We start from the raw sequence: 18,997 nt of genomic DNA, 5'->3' as shown, positions 1-18,997 counted from the left end.
CGGTCTGGGCCGTATTTTCCTCAGGCCCGGTGGGCTTTGAAGGATTCCACCTCAGTTTTGAGGAGTGTGAAATTTGCTTTAGAGAAGTTTTTCACTGTGGTTTTCTGGGCAGGAGGTGGGTCGGGATGTGAATATCCAGTGAGATTAGTTTATGGTCTGATCTTACCAGTGAGAGATACACTTCTGGTCTGGAGCATAGTCTCCCCATGTTGGTGATGATCAGGTCCAGTATGTTTTCCCCTCTTGTGGGAGTGGTAACAAGTTGTTCCATAGCATTTGAGTTTATAAATTCTAGGAACCTTTGGGCTAGGGTGTTGGAGCTAGAGTAATGCTCAAAGTCTATGTTTGGGTAGTTGAAGTCGCCCAATATAATGGTGTCTGGAGAGACCTTCATATTTTCCAGTGTTCTCAGGAAGGCTGAGTGGGGTTCCTGGGTTTGGGAGGGTGGTCTGTAGCAGGCTATAAACTGGAAGGCAGTTTTACCCACTGTTAGTTGCACATGGATAGTCTCTGATGCTTCGTGCTGTGCCAACCTGGAGGTGTGGGTTCGGTCCAAGTTTTGGGGCCAAAAAGCATGGTATGAGGTATAACCTGGTAGTGCTGGGGTGCTCTCGGGAGTCTTGAACCAGGTTTCTGTTACTGCACAGATATCGATGCTCTCCATGCTAAGGAGAGTTTTGAGTGCGTGTATCTTGAGGTTTAGACTTCTGGCGTTGAGTAGCATTACTCAGTTTCTTATCCCTTGTGATACCTATGGAGGTGGGTTTGTCTTTTGAGCCTTGCCTAAAAAAGGCACTATGGGGGTGGCAAGAGCCTTTGCCAATATCCGAAAGCCCAGGGGTGACAGGTGCAAGCCGTCCCTAGCGAAGCATCGTGGCTTGTCGGGCATGTCATCCCAGGCTGACAGGCATTGGATCCCCTTTGAATGACACCAATACTTAAGCCAATTGTTGAAATTGATCATCTTGTCTTCATATTGTGGCATCATTCTTGGTGAGGGTAAGATACTACTCAAGGTCAGGGTCATACTGGCTGGGCTACATGCTCAGAGAGCTCCTCTATGTCTCTTTTCATGTAGTCCAGGGAGGTACGTCTCAGGTCATTCACACCAGCATGGACAATGACAGAGTCATATTTGTACTTGCCTTGGAGTGACCTGAGTGCTTGTGTTAAGTGGCAGATCCTAGCACCCGACAGGCAGCTCACCGTGACCTTCTCCTTGTTCAGCCTGGTGAGCGGGACGTCAGTGTACCTGACGATAGAGTCACCTATTACAAGTGTATCAGGTGTGTTGTTTAGCCTTAAGGGCTGACACTGTTCGGCACACTAGCTTTGTGAGCTATGTGTTGCACGTGTTTTGTTTTGGGGTAGCAGTTGCTTGGGTGTCTGCTTTGGAGGTCTCTGCTGCTTAGGCAGATTTTTATTTCGAGCCTCCGAGTATGTGTTTTGTTTGCTGTCGTGGTAGGTCTATGTGAGACTGGAATTGTAGTGAGTGTGGTTTCCTTCTCCTCCTGACTGGTTACGCCAGTACTGAGTCGAGAGAGCTTAGCATCCAGTTTGGCTATATGGTTGGATCTCTCATGTGTTGGAATTTGTTGGGAGGAGAGGGTTGTCTGTGTACATGAGGCAGTTGTAACATTGCCTTAAGATTTCCAGATTCACCAGCTGTACCGGAGAGGAGATAGATTCCTGTCACAGAGACTCCCCATGCTTTGGAACAAAATTCCTAACTGCATTAGGCAGAGCCCCTCACTAACACTCTTCAAAAGAAGCCTTGACGAGTGGATGGGTAACAGAAAACACATCCCTGGGATTCACTTCATTGGCTCTGCTTGAGAGACGCTCAGTTAATTAATCAATGGGGTGGCGAAAGCAGACACACTCTGGCTAGGCTTATAAATGCCCTCGGGCAGATAGCCTAGTACCTACCTATGAACCTATTTTTGCCCTGTCTCTCGTAAAATAAATCACTTGGGATTATACTCATCAACTCTCCAAAAGTTTGCAGAACATCCGGATTACTGCCATGTGTTTTAGATCGGTTTTTCATAACATCTGGCAAACCACTGAAGGTTATGACATCTCAGACTCGTGTTTCATCATTTAGTGATCTCATTAAATAATGAAACATTTGAGTAACATTACAGATCCTTAAGAAAATGAATGATAATGCAAACCCATTATTCTGGCAGTTTCTAATTTTATAAGGGCAATATTAAAACTCTGTTCCGTATTTTGGCCCATTATCCCCTCCACTTATGATTCTGTTCATATTTCTTAAACAAAGGCTTAGAGGTATTCAGAGGATTAAGTCAGTCACTATTGCCAGACATTAAAGTTTCTTACTTGCTGTTCAGAAAATGCATGTTAATGTGATACATTTTCTGTTAAAATTTTAAGTAATGGTTAAACATTGTCCCTAGTTTTGAGCCTTAATTCTGCTGTTACTTTTGGCTTTATCCAAAATTCTTGAAAGACATTAATTGGTACACTTTAGAAACTCACACAGGCATTTTCATGGCAACTGGGATCTTGGGCAGCCAGGAGATGCATTACTCAATTGTCGTTTTTCCAGCTACCTGAGCTTGCAGTTTTCCTCTGAAATGCCAATGCAAATGGTTCCATGTAATCCTACTTTGGCAGCACTTTCACGGCACAATGGGCAGCCGAAAGTGGAGGGGCTTCCACCACCCCCTCCCTCACCCTAGAGTTACAGCACCCATGGGCTCCACCCATCGGAAGTTACAGTGCAAGCTTCTACAATTCCACTGGATTGAATGAGTTAAGGCCCAAACCATTTTAACTTATTTAAAAAGGTAGCCCCCCCAAAGGGGGGTAAAAAAGCAGACTTCCGATACTTGTTGCCCACATAAACAATGGTTCACTTTCATCATGGCCAATCCTGAAACAGAACCCAAAGAACTAGGACATACGGATATGTACTAGTGGCCAAGATATCATTGTTTCTTACCTTTGCCAGTGTGCACATATGCTTGATCCACCTGATTCATCACCCATCCATTCCTCTTCTAAACCACTTTTACCCGCTTCAGGTTTCTAAGAACTGAAGCCTACTCCAGCAAAAAGTGTGCACAAATTCGGACTTCACAAATATATATATATAAATAAAAATATATGATAATAAAAATACATAAGCTAATGCCATCAGTTAAACAAAAAAATTAAAAGAGTGCTGGCTCACTTAGTCAAATAATATTCAAAGCTCAACTTAAATGAGGTAACAAGGGCTCTGCAGGCAATATCTGAACAATGAGTCTTACAATGTTCCTCGTTTGCAAGCTGCTTCTGCAAAACATCAATTCCCTCAACCAGACTACTGAAGTTAAAACACCAATGATGGGAAAAAGTTAACCCTCTGAAACTACAATGTGACAACTGCTACAACGAGACACCTAATATATCATACTTTGTTGAAAAGATTAAGTTCTACTGTTGAAAAGTGAGGGGCTTTGGAAGTGGGAAAGCAGTTTTTGAACATGCTTAACAAGTGATACCTGGCACTGTGTTTGACATACTGCAGAAAGGAAAATGAGCTCCTACAATAATCATGATTTTAGTTTAAAATGAAGACATGAAAATACAACAGTGATGACATTTAACATACCCTTTTGCTTTATTGCAATACTGCACTTTGGGGGGGGGGGGTACAAAGGACTAACTTATGTTCTAATGTGTCATCTTGATAATCCACGCCGTACCAGAGAATACAGAAGAAACATTAACCTGCAGTGAATATTAGAGCTGCTGTATGCATCAGTAAAAAAGCTGAAGTCCTGCTATTCTACTGCAATGTCCAACTGTGCTTCACTTTGGAAGCCAGAAGTTTCACGCTGCTCGGTGTAATTAGTGAAACAAAAAGCAAGTGTGTAATGCTGCAACAATACACTATTAGATTTGGTACTGAAAAACAAAATCCCATTAAAAGACTTCACTCATTCCAATCACACTGTTGTATTACAAATTAATTGAAGGACCGACTGATCTCTACTTGTGCTTCCTTTTTTTTTTCTTCCTCGCCATCCTTCCTCTTGAACCAGTTATCGTTTTCCTCCTTTCTTCCCTCCCTTACCTTTTTTCAAATTTCTTTTCGTCTCCGTTTATACTGTCTATTCTCATTCTATGCCTATTTGCAACTCCGTTAACTTCCTGTTTTCACTATATATGATTTTTCACTCAAATGAAGCTTCATTAATATTACTAAATTGCATAACAATATCTTTAAGGACATGTCTGTCAAAATACTTGTGTAATGCTGGTTTTACTTCGTGTTTAACACTTCTGTTAACTAATGTTTTTTTGTATGCTTTTAAATGTTTAAATATTTGTTTATTTTTAGAAACCTTAACTGTGGAAATTTTTTTCCCTGGGCCGCTGCTGAAAACTGGTCTGCTTAGACTCTGGTCGGACTTTCCTGGTTAATGGAAATAAATTGCAAAATCTACTCTGCAATTTCAAACACGAGGTTTTGATCTGTGACTACAGCAAAAATTAACCATGAAAAGTGGCACATGTCAACACAGGTAGACCCAGATAATCTAGAGAGACACTTACTGATGCTATTAAATGCATTGAATTGTTGCTACCTCTGGCTACTGCAGTAAGACCATCTTGGACTTAAAGATGATTAACCAATGTACTGAACACAGCAAACCAGCAAAAAATGAAATGCAAAGGAAACAAAGTTATACTCTGTTAAAAATTCTGCCAACTCTTCACTTTAAAGAAATTTAATGAATGAGATTTTCTGTAGAAAAAATATTTTACAAAGAGCCGTTTAAAAATGAGCTACAAGTCTTCAATTTAGGTGACTAAAAGCAACCCAAGAATCAAAATGGTGTACTGTCACTATTAAGACAAAAAAAATCAGTCAGCTTAAAGTTACAAATAAACAAGGGTTGGAAACTGAGAACTACACGAGTCAAATGAAAGATGAGACAATAGGCCCAACAAAGATTCACATTTTCAAATTACTGTAGAGTTAATTTTCAGTAGACAAGACATGGGCTACTAAAACAACCTTTGGGGTCATGAGCTTAAACATGCTAGATGAGTTAGGTTTCACTCCAAAGTCCTTTACTTTCCAAAATGGAAAAAAAACTTTTGTCAGGATTATTATAGGGAAAGGAGGCTGAAGCATAACAATGGCACAACACTGTTCCCAGAAGACAATTATATTCAGCGTACAATGGCTTGGGCTCACTGCTGCAAATGGTACCTGTGAGCGTTAAGTTTACCTGGCCAAAAATCCCCAATCACAAAAATTCTCTGAAACATGAAAAAATAAATAAAAACTGAAAGTATCTGTAATTGTCATTACAGTATTTATCACAATCATGATGGCTAAAGCCAGCCAAGTTGGACAGCTTAAGTCCTCAGTCAAATGGGATGATCAGAGATCTGATCACAACTAAAACGTTACTGATGCTGTCAAAGGTGCCTGGTGGTGTTTATCATGCAGCCAATGTAGTTCATGACGTCTCTAAAATATTGATCCCTGCCTCCTGCAACAGAGGAGATGGATTTGATCAAAACTCCAGAATTAAAAAAATTTAGTCTATATGAGCACAGCACTGAAACTGCTCACTCGCTGTCAAATTTTATGGAATTCACTTGAGTGGAAATGGCACCACCTCGATAACTGCCACGCTTTTTCTTTGTTTTTTCATGTCTGAATGATTTTCCTTTGGTGTACTTCAAAATGCTGTAGGCTTTCTCTCCCCAGTCTCCATCTGCTCCTTTCTGTGCAAAAACAAAGGAAACAATTAGCTTATAAGTGTATGAAATATCACTTGCCACACTGCCAACAAATTCATCAACAGCTACATTTCTACTGTCCTGCACCAATCCCCTCAACCATAAAACCTTCCTCTCACCACTCAACTAGCCCATTCATTCCCCTGTTGAGACAGCCCTTCAGTTCATTCACTGCCTTAAGAGTGGAGGCTAATTGTGTAATCTGCTTAGAGACAGATTTTCTTTAAGGCCCTACTGTTCCCCTGCACAAGCCCAAGGCATCCAAGGGTTGCTATGCAAGTAGCTGTATGATGTACGTACTTATATCTGCACTTTAAGGCCCTGCTTTCCCCTCCAGACAGCACCTCAATACAATCATTCTTCGCCAATGCAAATTCCACCATGCAAGTATGAGCAGGCACCCCCTCCCACCCAAACAAGAGGTGAGGTGGCTTAGCCACATCATTCCTCTCCCCCAAAAAGTCGTGTCAAGAGTTACTAAATGAACTAATGATGCCTTGGTCACAGGCAGGGCTTCATTCTTTTATGCCAAGACAGGAAGAGTTATGCACTTAACCATAAATTGTCATCAGTGTTACCCTATGTCATCATTCATCACCCGGTGGTCTAGGATCAGATATCAGATCAGAGCCGGCAACATACCACAGATGGACCCAAGGCACTAGCTCCTCCCTCTCCCATGATCCCCTGCTGCCCTCTAACCCCCAGATCGGGTTTGCCATCATATTCCTTAAGGCTACTCCTGAAAAACTGGAAGGAAAACGCTTCAACTTCCTCCACGATTCGCAAGATAGTGGGATGGCGGGAGGGAAATTGTGATGAATGACAACACAGGATAACACAGATGACAAGTTATGGTAAGCACATAACTGATGCTATCCATGTCATCATTCATTAGCATAGGGTCAAAGTCCCCAGCTATCATTTATGGGAGACCTCAAGGAAGGACATTCTGGAGCACTGTGGAGCCAAAGGAAGCCCTGCTCTTAGAAATCAAATCCAGCTTGTAATGAGATATATAGGTGTGAGGATTAGACCAAGTGGCAGCAGCACAAATGTCATCAAAAGCAAGTCTTGTCAAAAAGGCTGAAGTAGCAGCCACGGATCTTGTAGAATGAGCCTGGACTCTTCCTGGAACTTCAAGATGCCTACTGTCAGACTGTGGAGATGCAGCTAGAGATCCATTTAGAAATAGTGACCTTAGAAATCTGAAGACATCTGTTGGGGGAAAAAGCCACAAAGCTGCTCTGACTTGTGAAAACCTTTGGTTCTACATGCAGGTAGAACCGCAATTGTCTGTGTTCGTCCAACGTATGTAGAATGTACTCTCCTTTCTTGGAATAATTGGGAAAGGACACTGGTAAGTGAATACACTGGTTTAGACTAGGTTCAGAAAAAACCTTGGGCAAGGAGGGATTCGTCCTGAGAGAAAGTCTGTCCTTGTGAAAAAATCAAGTAATGGGAGTTTACAGTTCCGAAACCCTAGTATTTGAAGTTATAGCAACCAGAAAGGCCATCTTCCAAGACAGGAATTTGAGACTGCAGTAACTAGCAGGCTCAAAGGGCTCCTACGTCAGTGACTGCAAAACTAATGTCTAAGCAGGAAGACCGCCTTCACAAACACTTTACAAAGCTTACATGAAAAAGTAGTCTCACTGTTCTTGTGAAAATTAGAAATCGCCACCAAATGACACTTGATTGCAGAGAAACATGTTCCTGCTGGGAAAAGGGAGGACAAAAGCAAGAGAATGTCAGAGGCAGAAAAGGGATCCAAATTCCTGCTCTTGACCCAGATAGAGAATCTTTTCCACTTGCTACTGTAAACCCTTCTGGTGGAAGATCTCTAGGAGGCTAGAATACACTGGATGGGACTGCTTTAGAATTACAAATTAGGAAACAATACGGTTAGATGAAGGGTCTGAAAGTTTGGGAGAGGAAGCCCTGATGGTTGGGAAACCAGATCTTGTCGAGGATCCAGTACCCAGGGCAAATACTTCAGATGAGACCTGATGAAGGGGAACCACAGCTGACAGGGCCAGAAAGGGGCAGTGAGGACAACGGATATCCTCAGGCACTGTGCTTTCTGCAGAACCTTGGAAATTAGAGGAAGAGGAGGATAGGTGTACAGGAGACCTGGAGAACAATTGTGGACTAGAGCATCCCTTGGTGACTCCCCGAAGTATCTGCTGCATCTGTGGTTGCCTGGGGAGGCAAAGAGGTCACAGCAAGGTTGACCCCATTGGTCATAAATCTGCTTCGCCACTGTGGAATTGAGGAACCACTCATGAGGACTCTAGATGGATCTGCTGAGCTTGTCGGCCAACAAGTTGGGAGTCCCCGGGTATGTGTGTTGTAAGAAGAAAGTGCCTGGAGGACATCACCCATTCTCACAAACTCATGGCCTCTCTATACAACAGGCAAGATCGTGTTCTCCTGTCTGTTGACATACCAGACCACAGTCATGATGTCTGAATTGCAATTGTCCTTGGTGGGAGGCAGTCCAGAAAAGCTTGCAACGATAGAAGTACTGCTCTCATCTCTAGGATGTTTATGTACAACTTAGTCTCTACAAAGGACCATGAGCATTGGACAGTCTTCCCCTTAAAATACCTCCCCCCAACAGGGAAGTGTCCATGGTCACTGTGGCCTTGAATGGAGTGAGTGAAAAGGGCCTGCATAGAATAAGATGCTCATACTGAAACCACCAAAGGTGGTGTCATGTGCACACGGGTATCAGCTTTATGAACATGGACATAGGTTGAAACAGAGCAGAGCACTGAACCGCTAAGGTCCACTCCATCAGCCGCATGTGGTACCTTGCCAATGGAACAAGATGAATGGCCAAGCCCAATGAACAGAGGGCTCGAAGAACCAAGCGAGTCAGGGGACATGACAGGTCTATGCTCTGCATGACCTGTTCCCAGATCAACTGAACCATGCTTAGAGGTAATGTTGCAACCTCTGAAACAGAGTCTAATAAAACTCCTATATACTCCAACTGTTGTGTGGGGACCAAATTGGATTTTGAAGGGTTGACAGTTATCCCCAACAGACAGAAGGGAAGAACATAATGGATCATTTGTAGCAGTCAATGCCTCGAAGGTGCTGTGAGGAGCCAATCATTAAGGTACATAAAGACCTGAAAACCCTGCAGCTGCAGGTAAGCCACTGCCATATGTTTGGTAAACACCTGGGGGACTGTGGTTAGACCGAAGGGTAGGGCTCTGAACTGGCAATGATTGGCCACTAGCCAGAAGTGAATATGTCTCCTGGAATGCCTGTATCTTGATGTGATAATAGGCGTCCTGGAGATCTACTGAGCATTTCCAATCGTCCCTGTGTAAAGAGAGGCAGAATGGACTGAGCAGTGACCATTCAGAACTTGGACTTTGACTGAAATATTGAGCTCACTGAGATCCAAAATAAGAAGCAGGTCCCTTGTCTTTTTTGGCCCTAAAGAGAGGCAAGAATAAGTACTAGAGCCTATTTGTCCTGCTGGGACCTCTTGGATGGCTCTTTTTTGAAGATGTTCTTTGAGGGCCAACTCACTCTGACTGGGTGGAATGTCAGGGAGGTAACTTATTGGAAGGAGTTCCGAAATGGGAACGAAATAACCTCTGGAAATGATGTTTAACACCCACTAATCAGAGGTAATGTTTGTCCAGGCTGAGTACAGGGAAATGCGACCCCTGACTTCCTCCAGGGCAGAGCAGTCGGGCAATGCTTCAGGAATGGTGATAGGGTTACTCAGAAGGGTTCCCCGGAGCCCTGATTTTGTGGACCCCAACCTCTAGGGGTGGCAGTGGCCATTGAAACCACCCCCCTGCCTCTGGAAGGGGCATCAGGAGCATCTTGGAAGGGACTTGACTTCTGGAACCACATCTTTCTAGTTCCCCCGCTGGGTCTTGGAGGATGACCTCTGATGAGTAGAAAGCTTGATCCAGACTGCAATCTTCCCTTCCTCCTCGGTGTGGGTCAGTGTCCTTCACAGAAGGTCCGAAATGGGTAGAACCAAAGAGAGCATTGGTAAAGGATGCGTTGAGTTCCACAAACCCACATAAATGTAAACAAGCGTGATGCTTTATAGCAATGCTGATAGCTGCTGCTTGAGAGGTAGCTTTCACAGCATTGGAAATTAGTCCCACAGAGGAATTTGCAAGGGATGTCAGAGTAGAAGGCTTGTGAGACACTTGCTTATAGTTCTCCGCCAGCAACAACTCTAAGGGAAGTGGAAAGTTCTTGGACCAAATCCCTATGGAGGCGGGTAAAGTGTGCCAAATAATTAACTGCCCTCCGTCAAAAGGTAGCAGAGGCATACCCACACTTCCCCAAATGGTCAATCGCCCAGGACTCCCTGTTTGGGGGATGGTCCATGGAGCTCTGCTCCACCAGCTTCTTGGTGGCTGCTGCAACCATGATGGCATCGACTAACTCCTTTGCTCCAGAAAGAACAGTCCGTAGGAGAGCTGAGGAATTTGTCTGCTCTCTTTGGGAGTGGCTCCATAGCATCGGGCTCCTTCCTGGCCCTGCTGGTGATCAAATCAACTAACTTGTCAGCAGGGGGATACCAAGAAAGTAGACACACCCATTTTGAAAGACTTCAGAAACACCAACTCCTCTGAAGACGGGGGTTGAGGCGACTATCTGCCCTTCTGCCTCAATATTTCAAGGATGCCCTCAAAAAGGAGGGATCAGGCAGAGATCTGGGGGACCCATCTTCAAGGTTTGTGTCCTTGCTAAGGGACTCTGAAGGAAAGTCCAAGTGCTTTCTCTTGGATTTTCTCATGATGTACCTCCTCCGTGGGGGGGGGGGGGGGGGGGCTCGTGAGAAGGAAACCTCCTGAAGGCTCAAACGGGAACAGGATGGTAGGCCTCACCAGCCAAAGTAGAGGCAGGGATGGACCCGGAGGGGTGGAAGATGAAGCTCCTGCCTGGTAGGTCGTCGTCTACCACCCAGAAGGCAGAGGGGCTGGAAGCAGTCCCGTCTCCAACCTCTGAAAGGGAAGTCCCCTGGAGAGGAGGAACAAGCCCCGAAACAGCACGATGACTCTCAGATACTGGTCCGGAGCTACTGAAGGCAGAGGCACCAAGGGGAAGGGACATATCTGAGGGAAAAAAAAAAAAAAAAAAAACAGTACCCTGATCCTGCTCATGCAGAGCCAGTGTCAACTACTCCAGCACAGGGCTCACTCTGCTCCAGGGACAGGGGAATAGAACAAGCCAGGTCCCAATACTCCAAGGCCACCAGGGTTGGAAGAGAGTGACTAACTGGGAGGGGCAAAGCCCCCCAGGCCAGATGGGAAGGGGAAGCCAGGAGCCCCAATTCTATTTGGGCCTTGAAGAAGCTCCTCATCGTACTTGTCCATGTCAGAGGGCAACACTCCTGGAAGACTTGGAGGAAGAGGGGGAATGAGTAGATTTGGTAGGACACCCTACCGAACTGCGGCGATGTTCTGGGTTTGGCTCTGAGGCCCCAGGACCTACTGAGCTACCAGTCTGGAGGTAGGAGAAGCCATCTCCTTCAGCACTATAATTGGATCTGAAGATACTACTGGATCCAACAGCCAAACCAACATAGTAATCAGATCTGAAATGGTCTGATCCGAAGCTGACCGCCATCTGAGGGGCCTCTGATCCAAAGAAGCTCTGGATAAGGAAAATGACCCCGCTGCTCTCAGATCCAAAGACCTCGGATCCAAGATGGCCCAGGGCTGGGATCGGATCTGGGGACCTAGAATCAGACTATCGCTTTTTTTGGTTGGAGCCTACTATGGCCATCAGTTAATGACATTTTCTGGGAGAATTTCATACATTTTTTGAACCCAGAGGGCTTATGCTCCATGCTATCCTTAGACATTGCAACATAAGCAAACTCAAGAGAAAAAGGCAATATAACCGATGACTAGGTCCTCTAACTAAAACGGGCCTAGTCCAACAAAAGGAGTACACGCGGACTAAGTACTCTAAACGGGCCTAGCACGGTGTAAAAGAAACTAGGTCTTTGAACTAAAAACAGAGTTGTAGAAACACACACAGATTCAGTCACACAGAAAAAGTTTTGGAATTAACAGGGTTGCACGAGGACTAGGTCCTCTAAGTTAAACGGCCCTAGACCTGTGTAAAGATTGGGTCTTCTAACTCAAGCAGACCAAGTATATACAGCCACACACACAATCAGAAACGGGAAAAAAAACTGCAATGGCAATCCAATAAGACTATCAGCAACAATCCGAAAACAGTAAGTACCCAACAGGAGCCCCTGTTGATAAATAGCGGCTAAACCGCCAAACTAACGTATCTAGTCAACAATATAAGGCACAACTGCACCAAACTACTGGTACACAGGATACTAATAAGGTGAGAGACAATTAGGCAACAACCTATATCTATCTATATCTATCTCTCTCTATCTATATCTATACATCTATATATCTATATCTATATATATATATATATATATATATATAAACTACCACTAATAACAGCAAAGAACTAGCTTAAGAAGAACATTTTTCCAAGACTTAGCCAGAGCCAAGAGAAGCACATCCAAACTCGTTGACGCGGCAAACGAGATCTGGGGATTGCACTGGTGCACCATGGGATACCTGCTTAGCCACAAGCCAACCAGAAGTCTTCGAGCTTGAAAATCAGCAGAGTTGGAGCAGAGGATCAGCTCCAAACCCATATGTAAAAATGAAGGTGAGATTGGACTACCTAACATTTACTGTAAACACAATCAAATACTTAATAATGCTCATTAAAAATCACAACTGGTGGTATATTAGGCCATGTATACATCAATATTTTTATAAGGGTAGCAGCTAAGTAACTTCTATCTGGACAAAGAAATAAAACTGCTTTGCACAAACTATAGAACATGTCATCGGCACTGAAAGAATACCCCTGTTAAGACCAGGATGGAAAGATGTACTGAATTTGAAAGAAAAGGATAGCATTAACAAGGATATGTTTCAAACCAGGTCTACATGACAGTCTCAAATGCTACAATTTTTATTTTGCCTAGTTTGATATTGCTTTTGGTTGACAAACTAACGTGTGCACTACAATGCAGAAGATGAAGTTAGATGGAAGACCTGAAAAAATCAAGTTCAACAATTTTTTAAAATGTTATTTATATACATTTTGAAATTACGAAAACAAAAGCAATACTTATTTCATTTAATGTTACAGTAAAGGAGTGTTCCTATGAATACTTCCAATCATGGAACTTAGAGTTTAAAAAGTGACTATTGCATTGTTAGATTACACTGCTGCTCTGTTACTCAGTGAAACCAGTTATGTACGTTGTACATTAATAAAGAATTTAGTGGTCATCGCTGCTGTTGGTACTTTGTTTTTGTATGTTTACTGTGCATGTAACTTGACAGCATTCCTTGGTTTTTGATGCTAGAAGCTCAAGACCCAGAAGGTCCCAGTGTCTTCTGGGAATCAGAGGCCACCAGATACAGTCATCTGAAGTATTTTCCCTGTGCTGGAGGATCCAAGATTAAAGTGTCTTCATAATGTGCATCAAACCTTAGAGGAAAAGCTGCTGCGATCTACACCCTAGCTCCTCCTCTACAGGATAAGAGGAGCCAGTCTTTTCTCATAAGCAAGACAGAAGAGTTGTGTAAATTCTTACTATAACCATAGATGTCCTTCTCTTCCATGTTGCAGTATTCTGTACAGTTGGATTTTCTCCTCTTGCTACCTGAACATCTGGCCAGTATACAAAAGTTTGCAGTCACTTCATGGTGCGTGGGATGTCTGACGCAACTAGTAGAGTGTGGGTCATAAAAGTGACGTCTGTACACACCACACCAGACTTCTGAAGTGAGCGTCCCACTCAGAACCAGTCCCAGAGATGGTAGTGAAAGTCCTGTGCCATCCAAGAAGGGAAATGCCTGATATCAGGAGGCGAAGAAGGGAGGGAAGGAATCCTGTAACATGGAAGAGAAGGACATATATGGTTATGGTAAGATTTTGAACAACTATGTCCTATTCGCATGTTACAGTATTCTGTACAGTTGAGTGCGTGCCAAAGTTCACAGTGAGGAAGGGGGTGGTGGCCTAGTAGAGTTCTCCAGGAATCCATGGAGGATATCTCTGCAAATCTAGCCCTGGAAATCTGATCTATTTTGTAATGCTTTGTGAAAGTGTGCACAGATGACAAACTGGCTGCTTCAAGAATAGTGGGAGTGTCCAGGCCTTTGAAGAAGGATCCAGATGAAGCCACTGCCCTAGTGGAATGTGCGTTAACACTGCCTAGTAAGGGTTTCCTGTGGTGTGTAACAGAAGGTGAAGGTAACAGCCCTGGAAATCCTGGCTGAAATGGTTTGCTTAGTTGCTGCTTTCCCCAGGGCTCTGGGGTGAAAGGAGACAAACAATTAGTCAGACTGTCTGATGGGCTTAGTTTTTTGCAGACAGAATCTAAAGCAGTCTGTGCACATCAAGGGAATGAAGTACTCCCTCACTGTCGCTTAAGTTTGGAAAGAAAATGTGTAGGTAGATGGCTTGGTTTAAGGAACACTCACTGACCACCTTGGGCACGAAGGATGGGTTGGTTCCTGAGAATTACCGTGTGTGCAAGATGAGGAAAGGTGGAATTGCCATGATAGCTTGCAACTCAGACTCTTCTAGCTAATTTCAATGCTACCAGCAGAACAGTCTTCCATGCGCAGTGCTTTTATGGAAGCTTTGGATGCTGGCTCAAAGGGAGGAAGTTGTGAGCTTCTCAAACATATTTCAGGTCCCATCGAGGTGGAATGGGCTTCCTTGGAGATTTGAAATGGAGTACACCCTTAAGGAATAGTTTTGTAGGCAATCTGGAAGCTGGGGGGGTCCAGAGGTAGGTAGGCGGAAATGGCAGACAAATGGGCCATAATGGAGGAGAATACTAACCCTGTCTGCAAAAGTTCACACAGGTAAGACAGCACTAGGAGGACCTTGCTTTGCAATGGGTCCATCTGCCTTCTAAGACGCCATGTGGAGAATCTTTTCCACTTCGATATGCAAGATCTCCTGGTATTAGGTTTCCTGGCCTCCTGCAGGACAGTGAGCACGTCCTCAATGTATAGATGTCTAAAAGGGATCAGAACTCTTATCCACAAGGTGACATGTAGAGATTGCCAATGTGGGTGGATTTGGGTTCCCTTGTCCTGTGTGAGAAGGTCCACTCTGAGGGGTACCGTGTGGTGACTGCCCTTGGCTAACTGCAGGAGGAAAGGGGAAACAATGATGTCTTGGCCAGTAGGGAGTCACCAGCAAGACTTTCTGCCTGTCCTGCTGGATCGTCAGCAGGACTTTCTAAACAAGAGGGAATTTGGGAGGGTGCACATAGAGAAACATCCCCTTCTAGGAGATTGAAAAGGCATCTGTTGCCATCGCCAGAGGTTCTGGCAGTCTGGTGCAGGAGGAGGGAAGTTGTATCTTCATGGTGGAGGCAAACAGGTCTATTTGAGGTGTACCCCGTTGGTGGACAAGATCCAGGAAGACATTCTTGTGTAGCATCCATTTGTGGGACATTGTCATGGATCTGCTGAGGGAATCTACCCGAGAAATCTGTTGGGAAGGATGTATACTACCTGAAGAGCAACTCCTTGGCTGGCGGCCAGTTCCCACACAAGGAGAGCTAGTCTGCACAAAGCCTTGGTTCTCCTTGCTTGGTCTGTGAAAAGCTTTAGGGGTCCCTGTTGTAGCCTGGGCTGAAAGGCCTTCAAGACCAGTAATATTGCTCTCATTTCTCTCACACTGATGTGCTCTTTCCGGTGTGATTCTGGCCATATACCCTGTACTTTTAGGGGCCCCAGCATTGCCCCCAACTGAGGTCTGAGGCGTCTGTGTACATTACCCGTGTTGGTGAAAGGGGCTGGAATGGAAGACCCAGGTTGAGATTCATCAGAGTCAACTTGCAATGAATCTCCTTGAGGCAGAGCAAAAGCGGCACCCTGTACTCCAGGGGGTGGGAGTGCTTCATCCAAACAAACCCGAGGTACCATTGCAGTTTCCTCATGTGAAGTATTTTTGAAGGCAGCATAGGTATAGTGGAAGCCATGTAGCCCAGGAGCCGAAGGTACTGCCTTGCAGTCATTTCCTTGGTTAGAAGTACCAAAAGTAGGTATTGTGTCAGGCTTTCCTCCTTTTGGGGTGGAAGTAAGGCTTTTGACGTTTGTCCGAATCCTGCACCCCAGGAAGACTGCCCTGGGTAGGGTCCAAGTGGGATATTGGAGTAATTTATCTGAAACCCTAAGGATTGGAGGGCGGCAATGGTTTTCTGCAACTGAAGCAGGAGGGACTGTCTGCAGTCTGCCTGGATGAGTAGGTAGTCCAAGTAAGGGAAGATTTGGATCCCTTGAGTCCTGCAGAAGGCAATCACTGGTTCCAGACATCTGCTGAAGACACTGTGTGCTGTGGAAAGACCAAAGGGCAAGGATGAGAATTGATAGAGGCCACTGAGAAACGGAGGACACTCCTTATGGGGATGTGTAGGTAGGCATAGTTGATGTCCAAGGTGGCCATGAACTCTTGGTAGGATCAGAGGGAAAAGAGTAGACAATGCAAGCATCCTGAAGGTGGGTACATGCAGGAAAAGGTTCAGATGGGAAAGGTCCAAGACTGGTTTCCAGGGTCCATCTTTTCTTGGTACTAGGAAGATCCTGGAGTAAAATCCTTTCCCCATTTCTGATTGTGGGACAGGCTGGATGGTACCTAGGGCCATAAGGTTGTCCAGAACTGGCTGTAAGAGGGAAAGCTGTTAGTTTGGGGGCTTCCCCTTCTCTTTGGGGGAATGATCCAGGTCATGAAGTATCGTGTTCTGTTACAGATCTGTTACAGATAGTACCAACTTGTCTGAAGTGATGCGTCTCCACACCTGCACACAGTGAGAGAGATGTAAAGAGAAGGACTGTGTGTTCGTTCAAGACTGGCAGGTAGTCGCACACTACCTGCCCTGTCTTGAAAAGGCACCCTCTGGCTGGTTGATTGTGTAGTCCTGGCAGGAGTGGATTGTTTCCTGGGAGCTTTTCGTGGTGTGGAAAAGGAAGCAGGACCTGAAAGCTTCCTGATAAACTGAGTTTTGGATGCCTAATTCCTTTGAAACTTAGGACTTGCAGATACAAACAGATGCTTTAAGTCTTGTAACTCCTTGCCTTTTTGTTTTAAGGTCTAAAACAAGTCTGCAACTTTAGATTCAAATAGAACAGAGTTGTCTAAAGGTGCATTTATGAGCTTAGCCCTAAAATCATCTGGTAAAGGCTGGAGGCACAGCCAGGAACATCTTCCAAGTGCAGAGGCTGATGCTGCTGACCTAGATGAGGCCACAGCAACACAATAACTGCACAGAGAGTGCCTGGTAGCTTGAGAGGTCAGGGACACTAGTTTGGCTTTTGCTGGAGTCACAGATATCCAAAAGCTGTTTGGAAATTTTCTCTAAAAGGGCCAAGGCATATTTAGACATGTGTGCCTGGTAACAGACTGCTCTGAAAGCCAGTCGCAGATGTGTATACCTTTTTACCCAGACACTCCATGGCTTTGTATTCCTTAGCAGGGAGGAGATTGGTAGAGGGCAGTAATTTTGAAGCCTTGTTAGTACAGACTGAGATGGTAGCTGGGTCTGCAGCTGGACACTCAGGGACCTTTGTAAAACTTATCAGGTCATGGGGGGGGGGGGGGCTTGAGGTTGAGAGTCTGGAGTCATGGATGCTGCAGGGAAAGCATCAAGAAAGGCTGGAAGTAAAGGTGCAAAAGCTGTGGGAACTGGGGAGTCCATCTGAAGGAGCTCATAGTACCATTTTTGTACCTTAGTCATCTCAGATAAGTCCCACTTGAAATGCTCTCATCTTTGCTATGTTTCCCCAAAGGTGAGATCTTCTGCAGGGAAATCCACTTCAGCAGATTCTTCCTCTTGAGGCGCATATCCAAGGGGGGGAAGGGAGTTGGGGAGGTGTAAGATTCTTCTGAGGAAGAATCAAAGTACTCTTTCTCTTCCACCAGTGAGGATTCTGAGGCCTAGGGGCTCAGAACTGGAGGGGGGACTGGGTAAGACCTTGGGGCACTAGGCCGCAAGGCCATGAATGCATTAGAGACTTTGTGAAAAAGCCTGCCAATCTGGTTGGCTTTCCCTAACAGGACAGGTATGCATTCTCTTCTTTCTTTTTAGGGTAAAGCCTAGAACCAAACTACTATGAAGGAGCGGAGGGGATCAGCCTGGTCTGCTGAGAGCCTTGGTTCCCCGTCGGCAAATACAGACATCCGCAGAGCCTTTGAGGAACATACCTTCCGCACAGGGTTCTGCGGCTTCCGTTACAGTACCCGCTATACCCAGAACAGCAGTGCCAGAGCGATCGTACAGGCAGTCAGCCACAGGCTGAGTGTCGGATGGGGGAGGCACAGTAACAGGCTTTGTGGTCTTGGCCTTTTTCTTAGGCAATTCAGTAGGCAAGCTGAAGGTCCCTCCATACCGAACGCAGTTTCAGACGTTGGTTCTCAAGGTAGAGGCTGAGTGCAAGAATGTCTGCTACGTAAGGTCTTTGGTACAAAGGTCTGGCAGATACAAGCAGGCTTTGTAGTAGTGTGATTTCCCTAAACAGAACAGAGTTCATGGGTGTCTTTGTGGGGTATCTGACAGCTAAACTTACACTTGCCCTTTCTGGATGACATGAACAAGCAAAACTTGCAATGACTCAAGTAAAGGCTTCCCAATAGGGTACTTATCTGAGTTTTTCAAAGATCGGATGGCTGGGAAGGCAGGAACACCTGACATTCGACTGGCGGGAAGTCTGGTGTGTACAAAAGCCACTTATGGGCCACACTCTGCTAGCCACGACAGTTGCCCCACACACCATGCAGTGACTGCAAACTTTTGTATACCGGCCGGATGTTCAGGTAAGCAAGAGGAGAAAACTGTACAGAATACTGCAACATGTGAATAGGACATGCTGTAACACAAAATGTTGCTATGCTGTTAAAGACGTCAAAACACCTGGCCTACTAAACTGTGTCCACCTAATGAAAAGTACAGTTTTGTACCTACCATAAATGTAGATGTTCGAGGATCCACATTGCTGCAGTCCTAACAATTGGGTAGTCCGCTGTCCAGTCGGCCCGAATACCAAAGTATATGGCTGACGTCGGTCACGGCGCATTAGACTGACGTCAGTACGTCAGGGTACTAATGCGCATGACCGACGTCATATCCTCAGTCTTTTCTTGCCCCAGATGTCAG

The 18,997-nt window shown here is 45.0% G+C and overlaps 1 protein-coding gene across 4 annotated transcripts in view; it reads right to left on the bottom strand.

The window, feature by feature from the left end:
• Nucleotides 1-4,732: 4,732 nt before the first annotated feature.
• The window catches only part of LOC122789298 (nucleolar and coiled-body phosphoprotein 1-like), a 1,070,760-nt gene continuing 1,056,495 nt past the window's right edge, over nt 4,733-18,997 (bottom strand). For 3 of the 4 annotated variants that reach the window (XM_044056613.1, XM_044056615.1, XM_044056614.1), the window contains one exon: nt 4,733-5,760. In XM_044056613.1, the coding sequence (XP_043912548.1) occupies nt 5,602-5,760 (159 nt within the window). In that variant the 3' untranslated portion in view covers nt 4,733-5,601. The remainder of the gene's footprint in view (nt 5,761-18,997) is intronic. The other variant, XM_044056617.1, reaches the window with a different exon arrangement.

This window comes from Protopterus annectens, chromosome 14.part0 (assembly GCF_019279795.1).
Source record: "Protopterus annectens isolate FY-2018-M chromosome 14.part0, PAN1.0, whole genome shotgun sequence".
NCBI lineage: Eukaryota > Metazoa > Chordata > Ceratodontiformes > Protopteridae > Protopterus > Protopterus annectens.
This window is presented reverse-complemented; position numbering and strand designations above follow the sequence as displayed.